The sequence below is a fragment of the Pteronotus mesoamericanus genome, unplaced genomic scaffold (genome assembly GCF_021234165.1).
Source record: "Pteronotus mesoamericanus isolate MK-2021 breed Mesoamerican mustached bat unplaced genomic scaffold, CSHL_Meso_final contig_181, whole genome shotgun sequence".
Classification (NCBI taxonomy): Eukaryota; Metazoa; Chordata; class Mammalia; order Chiroptera; family Mormoopidae; genus Pteronotus; species Pteronotus mesoamericanus.
In genome coordinates, this window is record NW_026555077.1 from 5,249,770 (window position 1) to 5,273,397 (window position 23,628).

General features: G+C 40.3%; 1 protein-coding gene across 2 annotated transcripts in view; it reads left to right on the forward strand.

Annotated features, from left to right (window-relative positions):
* Positions 1–3,190: 3,190 nt before the first annotated feature.
* Positions 3,191–23,628, forward strand: part of GIPC2 (GIPC PDZ domain containing family member 2) — a 79,876-nt gene continuing 59,438 nt past the window's right edge. For both annotated transcript variants that reach the window (XM_054566897.1, XM_054566896.1), the window contains exon 1: positions 3,191–3,500. In XM_054566897.1, coding sequence (XP_054422872.1) covers positions 3,261–3,500 — 240 coding nt within the window. In that variant the 5' untranslated portion in view covers positions 3,191–3,260. The remainder of the gene's footprint in view (positions 3,501–23,628) is intronic.

Genomic DNA, 23,628 nt, shown 5'->3' on the forward strand with positions numbered 1-23,628 from the left:
GTGGGCTCAAGAAAGGGTGTAAGGAGAAAGCTAATGGAGCTGTGCAGGGATCTGGCAAACCTAGCCGAGCTGTGTGGGAACCAGCCCAACCAAGCACGGATTTGTGGAAGCTGCTTTGGAACTGAACTGTGACCAGGAATGCAGATTTCTGCTTCTCCGAAAGACATACGGAGAAGCCAATCTCTTGGGACGTGTGCCTCCCTGGACTCCACCATGATCCAGCGTATTATAGCACGTTTCCTGGACTCCTACACGGAGCCTGAGGACAATGTACCCCAGATCCTGAAGGAGAGAGCAGCTGTGAAAGGGTGATGATTCTGAAACCCACAAGTGTACCATCCTGAGGGGATTGAGAACTGTTTGCACCGCTGGCGTAAGAACAGATAAGAATATGGGGGAACTTTTGAGCATGTTTTTGGCTTCCAGCCTGGTTGGGAACAAGGGAAGTGCTGGGTCTTGTGGGAGAATAGGGCTCTGAGCAAGAGCGCTCTCAGCCCTCCTTTCCCTGAGGTTCGAATCCTGTAAATAAAACCCCGATTCCTTCAACACCAGTTGCTGGGATGTGTATCAAGGCAACAGGGAGATGGGTCCCAGTTTGGTCAGTTACAGCTCTCCCTTTCCACCCAGGCAAAGAGCTGCTCCTTGGCTACCCCCAGGCATAGGCTTGTGCACACCAGTTGTGCTGGTTGCCTGGACCCTGGGAAAGCCTATGCAGTTTCTGGAAGCGGACTTGTGGCCATTTGGGCAGGGAAATCCAGGATCCCGGGTATCCAGAACATGGCCTCAAAGGAAGGGCATGAGTTCTGGGTGGCCATGCCCCTTGACCCTCTGGACTGTCTACATTATAGGGCTTTGTGTACCTTGTAGGGCTGAAGCAGGCACGTCTGTTGCTCCTGTATAATGGTAACACTGGGTCAGATTATGTTATGAGTACACTTTGACCACCACCTGCCAGTTCCTTTATTAAACAATTGCCAACTAGTCTTGAGTATACCATATGTTTCCTTCTATAAATACAGCTGATACAGCTGGTTCTTTAAATGAGATTTACAGATATTGTCAACTTGATGTAGGCCTTGAGGGAAACTTTCACTTTCTAGACAAAGAAAAACAGGATTTAGAAATTAAAGAGAAAATAAAAAAGGAAATTAAAGGGGATTGAAAGACTACAGATTTTAATGTTCCTACCATATGCCAACAGTTTTGCCCTATTTATTTAATATTTTATTTGACACAGCTTATAGACATTCTTCTTTTTGAAGTTATTCTTAATTTCACACCCCCTTATATTCTCTCATATTGTTTAGGTATTGATAATGTACCTGCCAAATATCCTATGATGACTCCCTTCTCTTCCTACTTTTCTTTAATCAAACTTTAGTAAACTTTTTATCCATACACTACATTGTGAAGTCTTTTGGCTCTCACTCAATAGGAATGCATCATTTACTTTTTAGGTTTTCTCTGCTCTTTTCTCATTAGCCTAAGGCAATTAAAGTAATAGTATTTGGTTTTATGGCAATCATAAACACAAAGGCAAATTCAGGCCTTGAGCTCCTGTAGCAGTATTCCATTTTCAGTGAGTATGAACCAGAATATGTTTATATTATTTTTTTAAGTCACAGAAACATAAAACACAAACATTTTAAAGTTACTCTAAAGAAAATAGGCTCCTCTCCCCTCTGCCAGTACATCTACTAACCTTAATTTGAGAAACATGAATTTCCAGAATTGAATTGATGTGAGAGGTGAGGGAAAAGGGAAAAACTTGGTTTGGTGACTCAGAGATGTTTGGTCTGGGCCACTGGTTATGTGACCTCATTTACTGAAATCAGGAATAAAAAATAAAACGAAGCTTTCAGGAGAATGGACAAGTTTGTACAGTCTCAGTTTGTGTTCCGCAGTAGATTCCCTTTCTGGTAGACTGAACTGCAGATATAAAATTGGAGTTCAACAACAAAAAACCAAGGTCAAGTACTGAAACCAAGAGAATAGATGTAGTCATTTGCGGAGAGCAGCAGGCAAAAAAGAGAAGATGGCCAAAGAAAACTAGTCTGGGAGAACATAGTTTCTGTAGAAGAGCAAAGAGGGGGACAGGTAAGGAAGTCAAAACAAAGGCTTGATTTCAGAATGAAATGATTATTGCAGTCAGACACTCTTAAAGGAGAAGATAAAGACTGAGAAGAGTGAATTATCTGATGAAGAAGCACTGATTACAGTACGAGCAATTTCAGTGGAGTGTGGAGACAAAGTCTGATTAAAGCGAGTCTAAAGGTTAATAAGAGTAAAGAGGAAATGAGGAAATGCAGCCAGTAATTCAAGAATGGCTTGCTTTGTTTTGAAAATGTAGCTAGAGGCAACTACAGGAATGGAGGACTTGAAAACAGTGTAAGAGATGAGGGCTTTTGACTACCAATGAGGCATCAGCTATGGAAAGACAGGAGTCAACAGGTAGTTTACAAATAGCTATCCATAGGAGTGAAGATAGATTAAGTATCAAATAAAAAGAGATTTCTTCCTAGTTTGGAGAGGGGAGACGGGTGGAATTACAGACAAGGGGTAGGGAATTAAGAGAGCTCACACATCACAGTCAACAACGGTGACATTCTCTGTAGGACCCCTAGGCAGGGTCCACAGCAGAGACCTAGAAGGGAGGAAGGGGAGCAAATGACTTGGGGAGAGTGCGGAAAGTTTAGGGGAGGAAGCTTCCCAGGAAAAAGAGAGAGAGGAAAAAAAAAAGGTTACTGAGAGGTATTGAGAGTATTTGAGCATGAATTTAATCTCAAAGCTTCCTTCCAGTTCTGCCCTGCAGGATGTAAGGCACATAGAAGGCAGATGAAGGTGGATTTGAACTTAAATTCATATCCCCAATGGCTCCCCAAAAGGCCAGCACGTTTGTGTTCTAAGACTTGTTCTATTGCTTCAGCATCCCAAGTTTTAAGGAAATCGAGCCATCTTTAAAAGAAGCGGGTGGGAGTTGGGGAGAAACCTGGAGATGAGAGCGGGAATGGATGCAACTTTTCTTCTCTCCATATTCATCGGGAGGGATGACAGACGGCTGCTCAGGGTCCAGATGTCGTTCCTCTGGGTGGAGGAAGGGGCCCGGCCCCGGAGCGACCAAGCGGAAGCACCTCTGTCATTGGTCCAGCGGCCGCTTTCACCTGCGTGGAGACGGGGGCCGCGAGTGCAAACTCCGAGGCGCCCGACCGAAGCAGCGGAGGTCAGCAGCGCAAGTGGGTCCCCGCCCCCGGCCAGGCAAGATGCCCCTGGGGCTACGGGTAAAGAAGATGGGCAAGTCCAAGGAGACATACCGGCTAGTGGAGGGCGAGCAGGCGACCGCGGACCGCGGCAGGCTCCCGGCGCCCCCGGTTGCCCGACCCAGGATGGTTTTCCACACGCAGCTAGCGCACGGCAGCGCCACGGGGCGAGTGGAGAATTTTTCTAGCATCCGGGAGCTCTACACCAAGATCGCGAGCGTGTTCGAGATCGCGCCTTCCGAGGTAAGGGCCAGGTGCTCAGGCTCAGCCTCTCGCGCCCTTTCCCCTCTCTCCCACCCGCGGCGCTGGCGGAAATTGGCCCGGCCAGTTGAGACCCACGGGGGACGCAGCGGGACCCCAGGGCGGGGAGTGCACCAGGGGAAGGGAGAGGAACTTACCCGGTAGGGGAAAGGTGAGTCCCAGGAGCTGAGAAAGTCGCATTCCCAATGCTCGGAGATCCGGTTTCTTGCAAACCAGGGCAATCTTTGTTACGCAAATGAGCATGCATTAGTAGTCCCGGATTCCGCTACTGGGGCCTGGGCATGTTCCCAGGGTCCAGATATGGCTGGGCGAAAAAGCACCCTCCGCTTTACCTTGACTTCAGTCTCCTGCTTCTTCTTCAGGGGTGAGCGAGCGACGCTGAGCATCTCCCAGCTTAAGGGAGTGGGGCGAGGTGGGGAGAACGAAGTGGCTTTCAGGGGATACCAAATGGAGGCCCTCTTTGCCCCAATTTGCCCGTCATATGCGCGAATACCAGAAACTCTTTGGCGGCATTTCCAATTAGTTTATTATACAGGGGTGGATAACTTAGAGTTATACCTAAGGACGTGGGACTAGTTAACAAAATTTTTAGAGGGAAAAATCAGCCCTAAATTTTACACCATATCCTTGAAAAGGGACCGAAGTTTGCCTTAATTAGGTTGAACTAGAATTCGATATCACCGTGATTTTGAAAGCACTAGTTTTCCGTGGACGTTTATGTGACCACTTCACTTACGCTTGCCCAAGCGAACCGCAAAAGTAGGCGTGATAAGTTAGCCCAAGAAAGTATGTTGTCCATATTTCAAGGAAAAACACAAGATCTTGTTGTCCTGGACTCCCAAGGGCAGGGAACTGACTTTGGGTGGCACCTAAGCAGCCTTTGGATATCTGTTCTTTAATGTTGTTTATCAGTTCTGTTCAAGCGAAATTGAGGTCAAGGCAAAATTCCAAGAGGAGATTAAAGAGCTCGAAGTGTAACCTGTTGTTCTTTCAGGGTTCCTAGGTACAGAGGGGTAAATCACAAACCTATTTTGAGAATTATTTGTATTGGTATAGAGTGGTAACAATAATACTTCACGTTTGTAATAGGAGGTTTCAATTCAAAAAGCACTTTCATAGGAATATGTCCTTTGATCTTCTCTAGGAAAGGTAGGTGGCAGGTAATTCACTGGGTCGCTAAGGACAGGATATGAAGACTCATAAACCTGGATGTGGATCCAGGTTCTACCATTTATTGGCTGTGTGGGCTTGAGTAAATTTAACTTCCTTCGGTTTCAGCTAGCTATAAAATAAAGATAAGAACATCTGCTGTGAAGGGTGATTCTGAACACTGGAGTTTATATAGAAACTGTAGGGATTCGGAACTAGTAGTCCCAAGGTGTGCCTCTGTGGTATGTGGGTTGTTTTGAGCTAAACACAACCAAGACCCTTCCAGCTCAACAGAAACTTCTTTAACTGCCCTCCTTTAACTGCCTGAAAGAACCTGTTTTCCTGTGTCCTGTCTATTTGATTGCGAGACCAGCAGAAAGAACCTTGAGGGTAGAGGAAAGTTTCATCCTCCCCCACAAATCCTAATCACATTGCACGGTATATGGTCAGTGCTTAACAAATTGTAACAAACCTTATTAATACTTAACAGTTAGGCAGAGGTGCAAAGTGATTGGACCTTGGCCATGTTCAACGTTTTCAGTTGTGAATAAACTGACTTGCAAGATAAAATTCCAAGATAGTATTAACAAGGTTTTTTTTGTGCTTTATCAAAGTTCATAAATTTTTATAACCACAGGTACATATGAACATTAGGATGCTTATGCATATAATAGACATTAATGCACGTTTTCCATTTGGATTAAAAGGAGTTAAGTATATCCATGATAAAATTCTATTGGTTATGATACAGTAGTATAGTATGTCATAAGTATCTCAGCTTTGAAACAGAAGTCATTTATTAAAATAAAATGCACACCAGTTATCAATTAAATGAGATCCTATTTCTCATCCCATTCCCTCCTCAAGAGAAATAGTGAGGTAAGCTTTTGAGATATCACTGGGAAAAAAACAAAAAAATTTTCCCCTTAATAAATTACATATAAGGTTAACTCAGAAGTCCAACCTTTTCTCTAGAGAGGTGGCTCTAAGGGTATAAACAGCACTGTATAAAGAGCTCTTTACTGAGGAAATAAGGGAAGGACTTGGCCTGACCTGATGTCTGGTGCAGCTGATGGCTAACTATGAAAGTCTAGTGTGACCATTCCGTTCTTACCATAGCAGAGAGGCAAGGATTCTTTTCATTTTGCAGTTGAGCTAAGTGAGCCTTTGAGCATCTTGTCTAGAGTCACTGGGCTGGTGTGGGGCAGAGCTAGGATTTGAATCCAGGTTTTCTGATTACTAGCCCATTACATAGCAACTATGAGATTCTGGGTAACTGAATTCAAATTCCAAATACAACCCTGGAAAAGGTTTTTTGTTTTTTTTTTTTTTGTTTGTTTTTTTTTACTAATGATCTCTTCAATTAAAGCTTCAGACTTGCATTGCCTCAAAAAGATGCTGTTGTGAAACTGACAATTCTGGATATTACTTATTTCATGGTCCCTGTAGGAGGAAGCTAATGAAATTTATGAAACACTTGCAGGGTGCAGCCTGTGATCATTACCTTTAAACAGATGGCCAATTATGCAAAAATCCCTTACCGCCAACATTGTTTTTACTAAACAATGAAATGAGTAATTCCATAAAAGAAAAAGAAAAGAAAGTAAATTAATCTTGTCTAAAAGAATAGTTAACTCATAAATGCAGGGACCGTTTTATAAAAAGTTTAATATCATTTAAAAAATATTCAAGTTATATAAATGACTCAAACATTAATTTCTTGAGCCGTAGTCATAAAGTTTATTGAAGGGACATTTTGAATAATTGACCATTCTAGTTATTTTGCAAGTAGTTTCTGCTATGACATGTTTTCTTACTTTTCTATTATGGGAAGAGGTTGTAGCAAAAGATAATTAGTTTGAGAGAGCTTTTTAATAAATCAGTTTTTCTTTTTGGTTTATAACATCTATTTATTTTTAAATGTTTTCCTTTTAGTTTAATTTATTGGGTGACACTGGTTAAAAAATTCTACAGGTTTCAGATGCACAGTTCTACAACATATCATCTGCACACTATATTGTGTATTCACCACCTCCAGTCAAGTCTTCTACCATCCCCCACCCTCCAACAGCCCCCACACCCTGCCTGGCAGTCAACACCCTGTTGTTCCTGTCAATGAGTTTTTCTTTTTTTTCCCTCTATTTCTCAATCCCTCTGCCTCCCCTAGGTCCCCCCATCCTCCAGCAGCTGTCAGCCTGCTCTCTATCTGTAAGTCTGTCTCTATTTTGCTTGTTAGTTTATTGGATTCCATATATGAGTGAAATCACATGGTAGTTGTCTTTCTTTGACTGGCTTATTTCATTTATCATAACGTTCTTCAGGTCCATCGATCCTGTCACAAAGGGTAAGCTTTTCTTCTTTTTTATGGCCAAGTAGTATTTCATTATGTAAATGTACAACAGCTTTTTTACCCATTCATTCTACCGATGGACACTTGGGCTACTTCCAAAGCTTGGCTACTGTAAATAACGCTGCAGCGAACATAGGGGTGCTTATATTCTTTTGAATTAGTGTTTTGGGTTTCTTGAGATAAATTCCCAGAAGTAGAATTGCTGGGCCATAAACAGTTCCATTTTTAATTTTTTGAGGTATCTCCATACTGCATTCCCACCAACAAAACGTGAGGGGTCCCTTTTCTCCACATCCTCTCCAACATTTTTTTATTGATTTATTGAGGATAGCCATTCTGATAAGTATGAGGTGATATCTCATTGTAGTTTTATTTAATTTCTCTGATGGGTGTTCTTGAGCATTTTTTCTCATGTCTATTGACCTTCTGTATGTCCTTTTTGGAGAAGTATCTATTTAGGTCCTTTGTCCTTCTTTAAAATTGGATTGTTTGGATTTTTATGATACTGAGTTGAATAAATTCTTTATAAATTTTGGATATTAACCCCTTATCAGATGTAATAGCTAATATGTTCTCCCATTTATTGGATTGCCTTTTCATGTTGTTGATGGTTTTCTTTGCTGTGCAAAAACTTTTTATTTTGATATAGTCCCATTTGTTTATTTTTTCTTTTGTTTCCCTTGCTTGAGAAGATATATAAAAAAATATTGCTATAAGAAATGCTCCAGATTTTACTTCCTACATTTTCTTTTAAGATTGTTATGTTTCAAGTCTAACATTTAAATCTTTAATCCATTTTTCATTAATCTAGTTTGAATTTATTCTTGTGTATGGTGTAAGATGGTGGTCTGGTTTCTTTTTTCTTTTTCTTTTTTCTTTTTTTTTTTTTTTGCATACACCTGTCCAGTAATTTCCAACACCATTTATTGAATAGAGTGTCTTTATCCTATTGTATGTTTTGCCCCCTTTGTCAAATATTAAATGACCATAACAACATAGGTTTATTTCTGGGCTCTCTGTTCTACTGCTCTATATGTTTTTATGCCAGTATCATGCTGTTTTGATTACTGTGGTCTTATATTATAGTTTGGTATCAGGTAGTGAGATTCCTCCAATTTTGTTCTTTTTTTCCTTAAGATTGTTGTGGTTATTCAAGGTCTTTTGTGGATCCATATGAATTTTGGGATTATTTGTTATAATTCTGTGAAATATGCCATTAGTGTCTTGATAGAAACTTTGTTGAATCTGTAGATTGCCTTGGGTAGTATGGCCATTTTAAACAGGTTAATTCTCCTTATGCATAAGCATGGTACATGTTTCCATCTCTTTGTATCTTCTTCAGTTTCTTTCTTCGGTGTCTTATAATTTTCTGAGTACAGGTCTTTTACATCCTTGGTTAAATTTATTCCTAGGTATTTTATTCTTTTTGAAGCAATTGTGAATGGGATTATTTTCTTAGTTTCTCTTTCTGATAGTTCCTTATTGCTGTATAAAACTGCCACTGATTTCTGGACATTTATTATGTATGCTGCTACTTTACTGAATTCATTTATCACTTCTAATAGTTTTTTTGGTGGATTCTTTAGGATTCTTTATATACAGTGTCGTGTCATCTGCAAATAGTGATGTTTTCTTCTTCCTTTGCAAATTTGCATGGCTTTTGTTTCTTCTTCTTGTGTGATTGTTATGGCTAGGACTTTTAATATTATGTTGACTAAGAGAGGTGAAAGCAGACATCTCTCTGTTTTAAGGGGAACAATTGTAGTTTTTGCCCATTGAATATATGATGTTGGCTGTGAGATTGTCGTATATGGCCTTTATTATGTTTAGGTATGTTCCCTCTGTTCCCACTTTGCTGAGAATTTTTATCATAAATGGGTGCTGGATTTTATCAAATTTTTTTTTTTTTTAGATTTTACTTAATTATTTTTTAGAGAGAGGGGAAGGGAGGGAGAAAGAGGAGAGAAACATCAATGTGTGGTTGCCTCTTGAGCGCTCTCTACTGGGGACCTGGCTTACAACCCAGGCATGTGCCCTAACTGGGCGACCATTTGGTTCGCAGGCTGGCGCTCAATTCACTGAGCCACATCAGCCAGGCAGATTTTATCAAATTCTTTTTCTACATCTATTAATGTGATCATGTTGTTTTTATCCTTCATTTTGTTTATATGGTGTATCACGTTTATTGATTTGTGAATATTGTACCAACCTTGCATCCATGAGATAAATCCCATTTGATCTTGGTGTATGATATTTTTAATATTGTTGTGGATCTGGTTTGTTAATATTTCATTGAGGATTTTAGTGTCTATGTTCATCAGGGATATGGGCCTGTAATTTTCTTTCTTTGTAGTGTTTTTATCTGGTTTTGAAATTAGGATAATGCTGGCCTCATAAAATGAGTTTGGAAGTCTTCCCTCCCCTTGCATTTTTTTTGGAATAGTTTAGGAGGGATAGGCATTTGTTCTTTTTTGACTGTTTGGTAAAATTCATCTGTGAAGACTTCTGGTTCAGGACATTTGTTTGTAGGGAGTTTTTTTGATTACTGCCCTCAGTTTTAGTATTTGTAATCTGTCTACTCAGATTCTCTGATTCTCTTCCAGTTTTGGAAGATTGTATGTTTCTAGGAATTTATCCCTTTTTTCCTATTGTGCAATTTGTTGGCATATAGTTGTTCACAATATTTTGTTACAATTTTTTGTATTTCTTTGGTATCAGTTGTTTTGTAGTTAGATATAGATACTTTACATGTCCAGTAACTGAAAACTCAAGTTTCTTTATAGATTTCAGAAATTATTTCCTTTAACTTGGTTATATTAAATAAATAGTTCATTGAATGAGTGGATCAAACAAATATAGCCCCTTCTCAATACATAAAGGCAGTCAAATGAAGCAGTATACTTGGGAAGCAGAAAAGGCAAGAATTATGATTGTAATTTCAAGCCCTATATTCAACATAAAATCGTGCTATTATTTCTCCTGAAAACAAAATAGACCTTACCTTTCTTGCCACCTGCCCCCATCCCTTATGCTATTACACCATTTCTCCCTTATAGCAAAACTCAAAAGGTGCTGTCTCCAATGAGATACATGCTATATCTCATCTCCCTGCTGAAAACTCTCCAATAGCTCCCCATCTAACATAGAACAAAAAGACAAAATCTGATGATGGGCTTTAGGCACTGTTCCCTCTCCAACGCCTTTTTTTTCTTTCTGCTCCAGCCAGTCTCCTAGCTATTTCTTGAACTCTGGAGCCTAAGGGTTTTTGCACTGGCTGTAGTCTCACCAGAACCTCTTCCCGCACATTTTCTTCCTTTATGTCTGCTCAGATATCACCTTTTCATTGAGGCTAGTACTGATCATCCTATTTAGAATTACAACACCCCTATTCCCTTCCCCACTGAATGTTCCTCTGTGGCACTCTAACATCCTATGTATATTTAACTTTATCTATTTTGTTTATTGTCTTTATTCCTCCATGTACTATTATGTAAGCTCCATAAAGACAAGGATTTTGTCTATTTTGTTTACTGATGTAGCCCCAAGGGCTTAGAACTGTGCCTGAAATATAATTGGATTCAAAACGTATTTATTGAATAAAAGAATCCTCTCAAATACAGTCCCTAAAGTCCTGTAGCTTTAGCACAAAGCTTTAGTACTGGTTACAATACCAGTGTCTTGTGTAGGTGTTCATATTTTAATATTGTAGTACGAGGAGAGAGACTAGTCCGTAATGGGGGTTGGAATGAGGAGCATTACATGCATCCTGAAGTGGGAGGAGGAGAAAGAGGGTGAAGTATGGAGACTGGGAAGCTAAGTAAGAGCTATTTGTATTGAACACATGCGTTTCTACAAAATTCATAAATTATGGATTTGGAGGCTGTGTTTGCAAACAAAATCGCTTCTGAGATGAATTACAGGGTATGGAGACCTGCCCTGTGAAGCTTCCCAGAAGCTGCTTCCTTTTCTCAACTTGCTGGCACCAGCACTGAACTCTGGTGAAAGTCAATATTCTCTATTTATGTGCCACTTCTGGAGAACATGAACTGCCCTGCAGACTTTATCATTTCCCAGCAAAGCAGATACTTGGCAAGTGAAACCGTGTCTTTCTATTTCATAAATGGGAAATCTGAGAAGAACAGAGCAAAATAGGATTTACTGACTTTCATATAGGCACCCAAGGAAAAACAAACAAAAACACCAAAAATGGGGGAATTCCAGTCAAGATGGCAGCATAGTCAGACATGGCTTGCCTCTTCGCATGATGACATCAAAATTACAACTAAACTATAGAACAACCATCAGTCAGGAACGTCAGAAATTGGGTTGAATGGAAGTCTGACAACTATGGAATTGAAGAAACCACATCCATCCAGACTGGCAGGAGGGGCGCAGATTGCTGAACAGGCCGGCCCCACACCCATGTGAATAAAAATCTGGGAGTGATACCTCAGGAGTGAGGAGTCCCAGACCCACACCAGGCCCCCCAGCCTAGGATTCTAGTGCCAAAAAGATAAGTCCCCACAACTTCTGGCTGCAAAAACCAGTGGGGATTGAGTTGGTGGAGCAGGCTGCTGGAGTACCTTGCGAAAACCACACAGGGACTCAGCTACTCAGATTCTCTCCCTCTGAGCTCCAGCACTGGGTAGCAGCTTAAAGGGGTCCAGTGGTGTACAGGGAGGGGCTGAAGTGTCTGGCATCAGAGCAATCAGAGGCCATTATCCCTTTTTAAAACCCTCCCCCCACAGAGCCAGTAGGTTGGTGCCATATCTGAGACTCCATCAACCTGGTTAACTCTGTGGGATCCACCTTGGAGATCCACAGAGGCTCTACCCCACCCAATATATGGGCCCACCCAAACTGTTTTTCCATAAGAATGGCTAGTCTTGTCTCCTAAATCCTATCAAATGAGGAACAGCTGGCGTCAGTGACGCTAGCAGCAGCCAGATTAGAATCACAGCTTGATTTTACCTGGGACTCTCCAAGTCCGGCACAAGTAGCAGCCATATCATATTGCTCAGGCAGGGTGCCCTGGGCAAAACACAGGTGGGGGTTGACCTTGGACTGCACCACCCAGGAAACCCCAGAGCCAATGCACTCAATGGACAGCTACAGACCACATCAGAGCACCACCACCCTGCCCTTGCACAGCTGATCCTCCATGGAGGGCGGAGGTTGATGGTTAGTGGTCACAGTCAGTTGTTGCAGTGACTAGTCTGGCTAAATCCCTCCCATTGATATACCAATAGCAAGAAGGGCTTAAGTACAAGAGGAGGGTGTTCTCAGCCCATATAAAAGGTGCACCTTGAATACCCAGCTTGGGTGATAGAAGAGTCTGTATCTCTGGACTGTACAGGACACCTGCTACATTAGGCCACACTACCAAGACACAGAGTCAAAGCAGCTCTACCTAATAACATGTGAACAAACATATGGAGGCTGCCAAAACAAGGAGACAAAGAAACATAGCCCAAATGAAAGAACAGATCAAAACCTCAGAGAAGGCGCTAAATGAAATGGAGATAAACAATTGCTCAGAAGTAGCATTCAAAACCCTGTTTATAAGGATGCTCAAGGAACTTAGTGACGACCTCAGCAGCATAAAAAAGACCCAATCAAAAATGATGGATACATTGATTGAAATAAAGAACAATTTACAGGGAAACAACAGTAGAGTGGATTTAGCTGAGAATCAAATGAATGATTTGGAACATAGGAAAGTGAAAAACAACCATGCAGAACAACAAGAAGAAAAAAGAATCCAAAAAAATGAGGATAGTGTAAACAGCTTCTGGGACAACTCTCAGAGGTCCAACATTTGCCTCATAGGGGTGCCAGAAGGAGAAGAGAAAGCAAGAAACTGGAAATCTATCTGGAAAAATAGTGGAAGAAAACTTCCCTAATTTGGTGAAGGAAAGAGACATGCAAGTCCAAGAGGCACAGAGAGTCTCAATTATGATGGATGCAAAGAGGCCCACTCCAAGACACATCGTTATTAAAAGGCCAAAGTTTAAAAGTAAAGAGAATCTCTTAAAAGCAAGAGAAAAAAAGTTCATTACCAGAAGGTTGCCAGATGGGAGGGGGGTGGAAGAGAATGGGTGTAGAGGTGAGGGGATTAAGAAGTGCAAATAGGTAATTACCGAATAGCAATTGGGATGTGAAGTACAATATAGGAAATGGAGTAGCCAAAGAACTTATATGCATGACTCATGGACATGAAACATGGCGGGGATTGCTTGAGGGAGTAGGGGGTGCTGGGTGGAGGAGGGCAAAGGGGAAAAAATCAAGAGAACTTTAATAGCACAATCAATAAAATATCATAAAATAAATAAGTAAATAAAATCTTTTAAGAAATTGTACAAAAAAAAACCCTACCAAAAATGAAGGAATTGGGAATTCAGCGTGAATTATACCGTTGAGCTCCAAGGATAAGAAGCAAGACCAATAAACCTAGTAGAAATAGTGTTTGAGAGAGAAAAGCAGCCCCTAGCACCTGGGAGCTGGCCTGGCACAGGTAGGACTTGGCATTCCCCTGTTGAAGATAAATGATTTTACAGAACATCAACATCTGATAAGACCACTCTGAGACTGTGATGGATCAAGACAAAAATAAGACTACTTTGTAATTACGTCTGGACAGAGACACAAACATGAGTGTTGTCTAAACCACAGAAATGACCAGGTGTCTTCATTGCCCCCATTTCCTGGCGCCACAATATCCAGAGCAAACCCATGAGTCCTTGAACCTACCCCCAAATCATGTAACACAAGCCTAGTCCTTTTCAACACCCTATTACTGAGACTTTCACAGTTCCCCATGGTGTGCTGTTTCCCTTGTAAGCAGCAAGAAACTAGAAATGAGAATTCCTGATGGTCTTGTTATAGAAGAAACTCCCAGAAACTTGGTTGTTCTTGCCAGTGCAGTAAAACATTAGAGATCCTTAAGTCTATTAGTGTACAAGTAGGGTTTACTGGTGATCCATCTTCATGGAAGAGAACTGGCCTAGTTAAGGTGGGGGTCGGGGGCTGGAAGGCATAGAGTCAGGGCAAAGCAGGACAAGGATGGTGAAGACAAGGGCAGCCAAAGGCAGGGTGATGAGTGCAGGGGTGGTGGCTGAGGCGGGGCAACATGGCCTGGTCATCACAGAGCCAGGAGCACCAGAGAGCCAGGAGTGCCAAGCCCCAAGCCTTTTGTCCTGAGGCCTTATATATATAGTTGGCAGGATGGGGGTGGTTGAAGAAGTCACATATTGATTGACAGGTAAAGGTGCTGCTCCTCTCCAGGACAGGGGTGTGAATACCCAAAGGTATTAATGGGCTTCTTTAGGCACTATGGGCCCTTTTGGGCCTTTCAGGCATTGGGATGAAAGCACAGTTTCAAAGGTTTTCTTTCCCAGATAATGGAAAAGATACAGAGAATTTCAAGGACTGCTGAGCCAGTGGGTGGGACACGTATCCCTCCTCCCTGCCTTTGTTTCCCCTCTGGCTGCAACAGTCCTTGGCTGAGGGCATGGATGGTTGTCACTGCTGGATTGTTGTTACAAGGTGGTTTCTAAAGAGGCACCCTGAATATGATTTCCTTGATCCCACCATTCCTCTATTTTACTATTTTGGTGTTCTAATTGCCAGTTACTTATAATACCGCTGACTGGGTAGATTACAAACAACAAAAATGTATTGCTCATAATTCTGGAGTCTGGGAATTCCAAGGTCATGACACCAGAATGGTCACCTTCGGGTGAGGGTCCACTTCTTGGTTCATAATTGAGGCCTTCTTGGTATGTCCTCACATGGTGGTGGGGGGCTGATGATCTCCCTGGAGACTCTCTGATTAGGCACTAACCCTATTCATGAGGCCTTCACCTTCCTGACTTAAGAAACTCCCAAAGACCCTACCTACTACTGATATTATCCCCTTTGGGGGTAAGGATTTCAATATTTGAATATTTTGGGGGGGGCAGGAGGGACACAAACATTTAGATCATAGCACTCACAAATGAACCTCCACCATCCCACCAGCCAAACAATGTCTCCGATTCTCGCCTGCCTCTTGAGTCCTACCTGGTGCCTATTGCTGCAACCTCATGTAACAGTCTGTCCCCTCTTTACATTCTGCAATATTTCGCTGTTTCATTCCGCTATGCATTTCTTTAGGCTGTTCTCCCTTTTTTCTGATAGCTCCCACCTACCTCTCTAGTCTCAACTGTTACCTCCTCCAAGAATCCTCCCTTGTGAATCTGCCAATCTAGATTAGGTGTAGTGCTCACGATGGCGGGACTTTAACATTGCACTAGCATGCCGAATTGAATTCTTTCTGAGGGCTAAGGCTTTAAAAATAAATCTTGTTCCTAGAGTCACAAAATGGTTTTGCTGAGCTATAAACGTCTGATGAATAAAAATGGTGGATACAGTAGGAGATGAAGTTGAAGATACAGAAAGTGAGACTACAAATGTTCTTAGAGCTATATGGATTTTATTCTATAGGCAATGAGAGTAACTCAAATTTTTTCAACAGGAATGACTTTTGACTCATGTTGTATAGAGCAGAAACACAACACAACATTAATTCACTATATTTTCTTTATAAATGTTTGGTTTAAGTTGAATATAATGGTATTTTCTAGAATTTCATGGTATCATCTGAGAAATTCAAATATATTATAATCATTATGTATGCTTAGTATCCATCAGCCTTATTTGTGTATGAAAAACTCAAGCAAAACAAAAACAAAAACAAAAACAAAAACCCCCAAACATGACTTATTTTGAGAAGTGGGAGGATAATAAAACCTGCCTTATAGACCTCATTGCTATCAGGAAGATAAATGGATTAGACTGTTGCTTTTTGTTCTCGAAATCCCCTGAAGTTTCTGTGGCATGTGAACAATTTTAAAATAAAGCCCAAATTCTTGGGTAGGGGTCAACCACTCCCAAAGCCCCTGCTACCTCATAGGCTAATGGCTGGCCCCTTCACCTTCTTTCACTGGATCCCGGCACTCCGGCCTGCGCTGAGTGGGTGTGGAAGGCTCTTGTAGGTCACAAGAGATGGAGGCACTCAGGTTAACGTGGGCAATTTGTATGTATGTATTTGACTGTTTACATGATTAGGTTATACAGGGAGGTAAGGAAGCTTGGCAGAGCAGCGGGCAGCCAGGTTCCTTGGCCAGCTGACACATAATTCATGCTGTCTAGATGAAAACAGTAGCTCTAGACTCTGGAGAATTAAGAGCACATTTAGTTGTCTTTCACCTTCCATCTCAGCCTCTCTCCCTACTTCTTACCCTGTTTTTGACTGATTTTCTCTTCCCCTCCTTTTGACTCTGCTCCTTGAAGGGTCTTATTGGCTCTTCTCTTTATGTCTGTTGTTTCTCTGCCTCTTTTTCTTTTTCTTTCTTTCTTTCTTTCTTTCCTTCCTTCCTTCCTTCCCCCCTTTCCCTCCTCTCCTTTCCTCCCTCCCTTCCCTCCCTCCTTCCTCCCTCCCTTCCCTCCTCCCTCCTTTCCCTTTCCCTTTCCCTTTCCCTTTCCCTTTTCCTTTTCCTTTTCCTTTTCCTTGCCTTGCCTTGCCTTGCCTTACTCTGCGTCAAATTCCACCTTCCTCAGAGAGAATCTCTGTGTTGGTGAGTTGGGGTACAGTCCAGGTGGGACAGGACTCCTGGGCCTCTGGGTGCGGGCCTCATCTCTGGTCTAGCCTGCAGGGTCCTGTGATACAGTGGACAAGGAGTCTTGTTGGAGAGGATCATGGGAATGACAGGTATTTTCAGATTTATTGAGTTAGGGGTTTGGCAGATATCTTCCATATCCTATCCAGAATGTGAAACTTTTTCAGTTCTCTATGACTTTTATGCATTGTCTATCCCTTTCCCTGAAAAGTTTCCCCTGCTCTTTCCCTGTTGACTCTGTTGAAAGATAAACTGAGAGATATGAAAAAATTTGAGTTTATTTGAGCACAAGTTGATTCAAATTGGGCAGTATCAAACCAGAATTGGTTAGGAGCCCTACATAGACAGCAGCTAGGGGCAAGGTTTTTATAGAGAAGATGTGGAAGCAAAGCAAGGAAATTATTTGATTAGCTACAGCATAAGCAGTTACATTATTTGAGAAAACCTCAGTGACTCTTTGTCCTTAGCTTGTGGGCATTTATAGGCTTAGTTTTGGTTTGTGTCTGCTGAGGTATGTGAACCACCTCAGTCTTATGTCCTTCTTGTTGAATTAATTTTAAGAACTCTTTCTTAGGCTACAGGACTCAGGAGTCACTACAGAAAGCCTTTTCCCACCTTGAGGCTGGGTTCCATGCCTCTCCTCTGAGCTTACATAACCCTTATCAGACTGAAAGGTAATTGTTGATTTACTGTCTGTCTCCTCCACAAAAATGAGAGCTGCTCTGGGCAGGCACTAGCAGTTAGCATGCTGTAAAAACATTTTTTTTTCTTTTAAAACTTTTTATTATGGAAATTTTAAATACACGCAAAAGCAAAGAGAATAGTGTGATTAAATTCGAGGTGCCCAGCTTCAAGTTACGAACATTGGCTAATATTTTTTTATTCCCCATTTTAAAAAGTTTTTATTATGAAATGTAACACAAGTTGAGAAAAGCACATAAAATAGATGTACAACTTAATGGGTAAGTAGAACACTTTTGTAATCACCAATTTCAGAAGATAGTCCTTGCCATCCACTCCAGAATCTTCCATATACCCCCTTCCCTCCTGCCCCTAAGAGTAAAAACTATGCTGGCTTTTTGGTAATGAATCCCTTTTTAAAAAGAGTTTTATCTTTTAATATGGTTTAAATATGGTTTCATAAACATCATAACATCATTTTGACTGCTTTTAAATGTCTTTTAATCCATAATTCCCCTCTCCTCATATTTTTTCTTTTCCAATGTATTTGTTGAAGAAGCCAGACTATTTAACTTGTATAGTTTAGTTTTTTACAGTTTGTATTTTCCTGATTGCATTTCTATAATGTAGTTTAGCATCCCTTGTCATTGTATTTCTTATAAATTGATAGTTGTGTCTTAAGGCCTAATCAGATGAAGTTTGATTTTTTTCCTCTGAATGAGACATTATCAAAAGTATAGTTAAAACTTTTACTGGTTGAATGAATGAAATAAAAATCAACAGGGAAAATAGGGTTAGTTATTTTATAATGGTGTTAATATTCCTGCTGGAATAGAATGTAGCCATTTTGAAAAATCCCTTCTCTATTCTATTTTTGTTGCCTATACAGTGAAGTCATAGTGTCTAAAATCTTTGAACCCCTGGCTAGAATTCATTGGGAGTCCTTTATCCTAAATAAACCCTGCCAGCCACAGCCTTGGCAGAGCCACACAACTTCTTCCTACATCGGAATGCTGGCAGAATTTTAATTCTCCAGAAGATATCACTGGGGATATATTTTTTCCTCTATGTGTGTGTGTGTGTGGAGAACCAAATGCTGGATGAAAAGTAATGAAACCCTCCAACAGGAGGCGTTCATCATACAAAAGTATATTTTTATCATTTGTATCTGTTATGAATTTGTAATAGGAGAGAGTAATTATAATTTTTTAGTGGGTACACATATTAAGCCTGTTCATTCTTATCCTTCATTAGAAATTTTTTTGATTACTGAGTTTGCTACTTACTCCTCCATGTCTTGGTATACACCAATGAGCAGGACAGACAATGGTTCCTGCCCACGAGGAACTTCATTCTACCCTCCTTCCTGTGAGATGAGTGCTTGTGGAGTCGTTGCCAATACCAGCCAGACTAAATACACTGGGCATTTGTTGGCCTGTTATTCTGTGAGCCCTTATAATGCAGGATTCCTTTTTACAGCCACAGGTCTTGCATCTTAAGAAAAAGGGACCTAGAAACTTTGCGAAGCATGAGGGGAACATAAGCATGTCTATCCCCTTACTGGAAAACCCTCTATCATTTATTTGGTCACTTTTATATCTTCTCTGTGCCATGTACTCTGAAACCTCCCTTTTGCTTAGAATCATTGAATTACCATACAGCTTGGTGACTGGGAGTGCCGCTTACTCTGTGAGACCTTGGCTAAGTTACTCGCTGCTCTGTTTCTGTTCCTCATGTATAAAACGGTGTTAATAATAAAACCCACCATAAAAGATTGTTGTGAGGGGTAAATGAAATAATGTGTGCAAGCACATAGATTAGTGTCTGGCACATGGTAGGAGTTTATCAAATGTTAATTGTTACAATCTAGAGTTGAAAGGGCCTTCATTGTATTCCAACTTTTAACCTGTTTAACCACCCAATAAGTAACCCATGCCTGATTACACTGAACTAATCTTTGCTAAAGGAATCTACTCATCTAAGTCTTACTAAGAGTTCAGTATTGTGCTTGATGCTGGAAACTCAAGGATAAAAAATTGTTCAGAATTGTTTTGTATTGCATTTGTCAATGCTTATTACTTCTAAGCCAAAAATGACTCCTAGTAATACCCATATTTCTTTGTGCCATATTTCTAGGCATAGAGAGTACCTGTGACATAGTTTGTCTCAGCATTTAATTCTATCATTCTTCCCCACTGAACATTTAGAACTCATTTCCAGTTCTCCCCACACTTATCAAGTCTCCTAGAATCTTAATTGTGCTCAAGTCAGAGATACTGATCTTTGCTTCTGGGGAACATTACTTAGATGCTAAGGGACAGAGGAGGAACTCTACCACTGCCTTTCCTCAACATCCAGATCGTTTTTTTTTTTCCTATGCTGTCTTTGTCTTAACTATTCTGAAATGTGAACATATTTATTTGATCTCATAGAAGATGCATTACAAATAGGTGAACATATAATTTATATTCCTAACCCAGACACTTTGTAAACTGAGACCTATGTCATCCTAATTATAACAAAATTGCCTACTAGAAAGCAGGAAAGAGGAAAACTATGTGTGGTTCATCATACACTTGTCAATTAAGCACGAACGATATGCAAGATCAGTTTCCTGGGCAGTAAGGGAGGATGGGGTGGGGAGGGGCCAGTGTGGTCATAAAAATAGAAGCAGTTAGTGAGGTCGCAGTGTTAGCACCAAGCCTGGAGCCAGGAGACTCTGGTACTCCTTGTCCTGGCTCGGGCGTGGTGGCACATTCCTGGGAGTTGAGGATGGAACCCTGTGAGAGCCTGCCAGCTCCTTCGGGAAGCCTCCTGACACTGCTGGGTCCCCTTCCGTCTGCTCTAAATGCTGGGCCTGCCCTGCCCAGCAGTCTTGCAGGCTGGAATCGCAGTAATGTTGGCAAGGACAGGGTGGGAAGAGGCCGCTTAGAGTGGGGAGCGGGAGCTGGTAATAACTGCAAACAAAGGTGACAGTTTATCACCAGGACTGTGCCTAAGTGTCTTTGATTCTGTGACAGAATTCTATTCTTGGCAGTTCCTTTCCACCTCTTCCAGGTCTCTGTTCTTGGGGCTCTCTATCCTGCGTGTAACAGATTGTTCAAAATTGAGCATCCCTGAGCCTAGAAGAATCTTCACACACACTCCCCGGATTTAGGGCTAAACTCACCTGTGTCGAAGTGGCCCCATCGCAGGGGAATTGTGTTTGTGGTGGGCAGTGGGTTAGCCTTCACTCTTGTCCCTCAACACTGTCACCTCTCACCTAGGGATCCCTGTAGTACAGTACATTTTCCTTTGTCAAGTCTCACCCTGACCCTCTGTAGTACATTTTCCTACCATCTTTCAGGTGTCCTAGTTTAGAATAAAAATCAATGTCAATCTTTCTCTCTGAACATGTTTATAGTTCTTCACATGGCCCATTTTTTTTTCTCCATAAAATGATCATCTCTTTTTGTCAGAAATCCTGGTCTAGGGAATAGTAAGGAATAAACTACCCTCCCCAGTCACTCCAGCTTGACACCTGAGTGGCTCACCAGGCTTGCTTTCCAATCTCCATGATTTATTTGGGTGGTTTTAATATATCACATGCTTTGTAGACATTTAATTGTTAGGGTTGTAAGTCTGCTTCCTAGGCTAATATGAAAGCAATGCTACATGAGAATTCTGTCAAACAAATTTTAAAATTTTGTTTGAGGACCCTTTGGGATCTAATGGCCATTTTAAAATAAATAGTATTTGTATATTTATTTGGGAAACTGGAAAGTTTAATCACAGGTCTCTTTACTATTGTTACAATTTATCATATTATTTTTCTCTTTACTATTGTTACAATTTATCATATTATTTTTCACAAACCACCCTACTGTATCATTCTCATTGTTTACATGGAGATGTAAAGCGTCTCCCTGTTATAGCCTCTCCTTGCCCTTTTCTGTTTTCTTCCTAAGTGTCAAACAAGAGGAGGCCTTTGAGAAAGTAAGTGGTTTAGAAAGCTGGAAAATTTGAGACTGCACCTGACAAGGGATATAGCAGTGATTTATGATCTCTTTAAAATTGGCATGTAACCTTACAGCATTATTAGAGTAGGAAAAAGCTCAGTCGGATATCTCCTCTGCCTGGAAGAATATTGTGGAAGAGGATGTTATATTTAGCCACACACATTTGATTTATCTTACTTGTGGGTTTAGTGTCTGTGTAATGTTCACAAGGCAAGACTAAATCCTATCCCTATTCTTTTAACTTTTTCTTGTGTTTCAATAATTGATTTTGAGATTTTTCACTTTCTTTGATACATAGTTGCTTTGATTAGATTTCATTAACAAAAAATGATTTTTTTTTGTTACTCTGGGAGGTTGTTTGGCAGATTAAAAGTGTGAATTTTTTTTTTGGATAAAGTTATTTTTGTCACATTATTTTTCTCATTAAAAATACTGGGGGAAAAATGTAGTGGAACTGGAGAAGGAAGAGTACAAAGATGATTCACCTTTTATTTAAGACTTGCCACTGCTGACCCACAGCTAATTTAGAAGTGAATCATTTATAGAAATTTCTACACAGTTCGAGGCAAGGCTTTGTACTATATCCTCTTGAAGGTCTAAATAGAGCATACAGTATCAGGTTTCTAAATCTCTGTCTTGTAGCCAATTTTATATCTTTTCTAAACTGTGAAACTTGTTTCTAGATGACTGCAGCCATTGACAAGGTTAAGGCAAAGACACTGTTTGATAAAATAATGTGTATTTTTAAAAACAAATCTTAGAAATTTATTGTGTGTATCATATTGGGAAAATAATAGGCATACGATTTTAAATGTTTCTAATACGAAGACATTAATGGAACTAGTTTGGAAATGATTTAACTGGAAGAAATAATTTAAAAATTACTTACAGTAAATCCAATTAAATAATGTTATTAATATTTCTATGTTTATTAATTATCTAATACATTTGGCTTTTGAAGTCCAATTATGAATAGCTCCTTTTTGTAAGCTGTACTCACTTCTTTCAGGTAGTGGGTGGTTAATTAAATATACACAATGTATTTGGCTTTGTAGAGATGAAAACTCTAGTCTCTGCCTTCTAGGAGTTTTAAATTTAAAGCTGAATTTATATTTACATCACAGGTACAGTATTGTGGGTTAGAAAAAGCCCCAAAGTCCGAATTCCAGTTGGTACTCTTTTATTTACTAGCCATGTGTCTTAGACAAATTAGCCAATGGGTCTGAGTTAATTTTTGTCCTGTGCTCCCAGGGCATAGTAATGCCAGCCCTTATGACCTGACTCACTAGGATTAGTTGAGCTGATGCTTTAGGAAATAATCAGTAATTTAGATGACTGCATGCAGATATTAGGAGGAGGAGAGGCATCATTGCAAGGAAAAGAGCTTAGAGTTGAACAGTCAGAGCTGGAGTTACATTTGTACCACATACTATTTAATCACAAGCCATTTTACCTTAAATCTTTATTTTCAAATCTGTAAAAAAATGGTTGTAATAATACCACCCACAGAGTTGTTGAAAAGATTAAATAAGATAATATGTGAACGTGCCTGGTACACATTAAGTAACCACTTAATGTTTCCTGGACCTTAATTTTGATTGTTTTCATCCTTCTAGAACTTTATTTCCCCAGTTCTTTCACTTTCAGAGTACTTTACTGGAAGTGGGAGCCAGTACCCAAACTGGATGAGCAGGTATCCTAGTCTGTGACTGTAATTGAAGAATTATTTGAGTTCTAGAAGCTCTTTGGTACAACACATTTACCAAATATTTTGGGGGAATCCTGTAGGATAAGACACCCAGAGCTTTGGGGAAGAGTTTTGAGTAAAATAAGCCTGTCATGGCGGCTTGACTAAAGTTACTTCCTTGTTTTCAGGCATTCGGGGTAATTGGGTAATCTTTCTCCCCTCGTAATTATTTTGTTCTTAGTTTCAGGTTATTGTTAATTCCTGATATTTTAAGGATAATTAAGTAGATGGAGGTAAGATAATCTTTTTTATCTTTTTGAGAAAGTCTTTGAGACTTAGATAATAAGAACAGCCCAAGTGAAATCTTAAGTCATTAATGAAGGAAACATAATCCCAGTGGTTTTCTTGTATATAAATATATGGTCTTAACTTCTGATGAAAGTTTGGCTTAGTTAATTACTAGGTTTATTATTATGTACTTCCTCTTTTTTATTTTCTGTAATGACATTGGCTGATATGTTTTATAATGCTTATTTTAGAACATATGTAAAAAGTTAGCAAGGTTCTTGGGGTAGATTGAGATGTA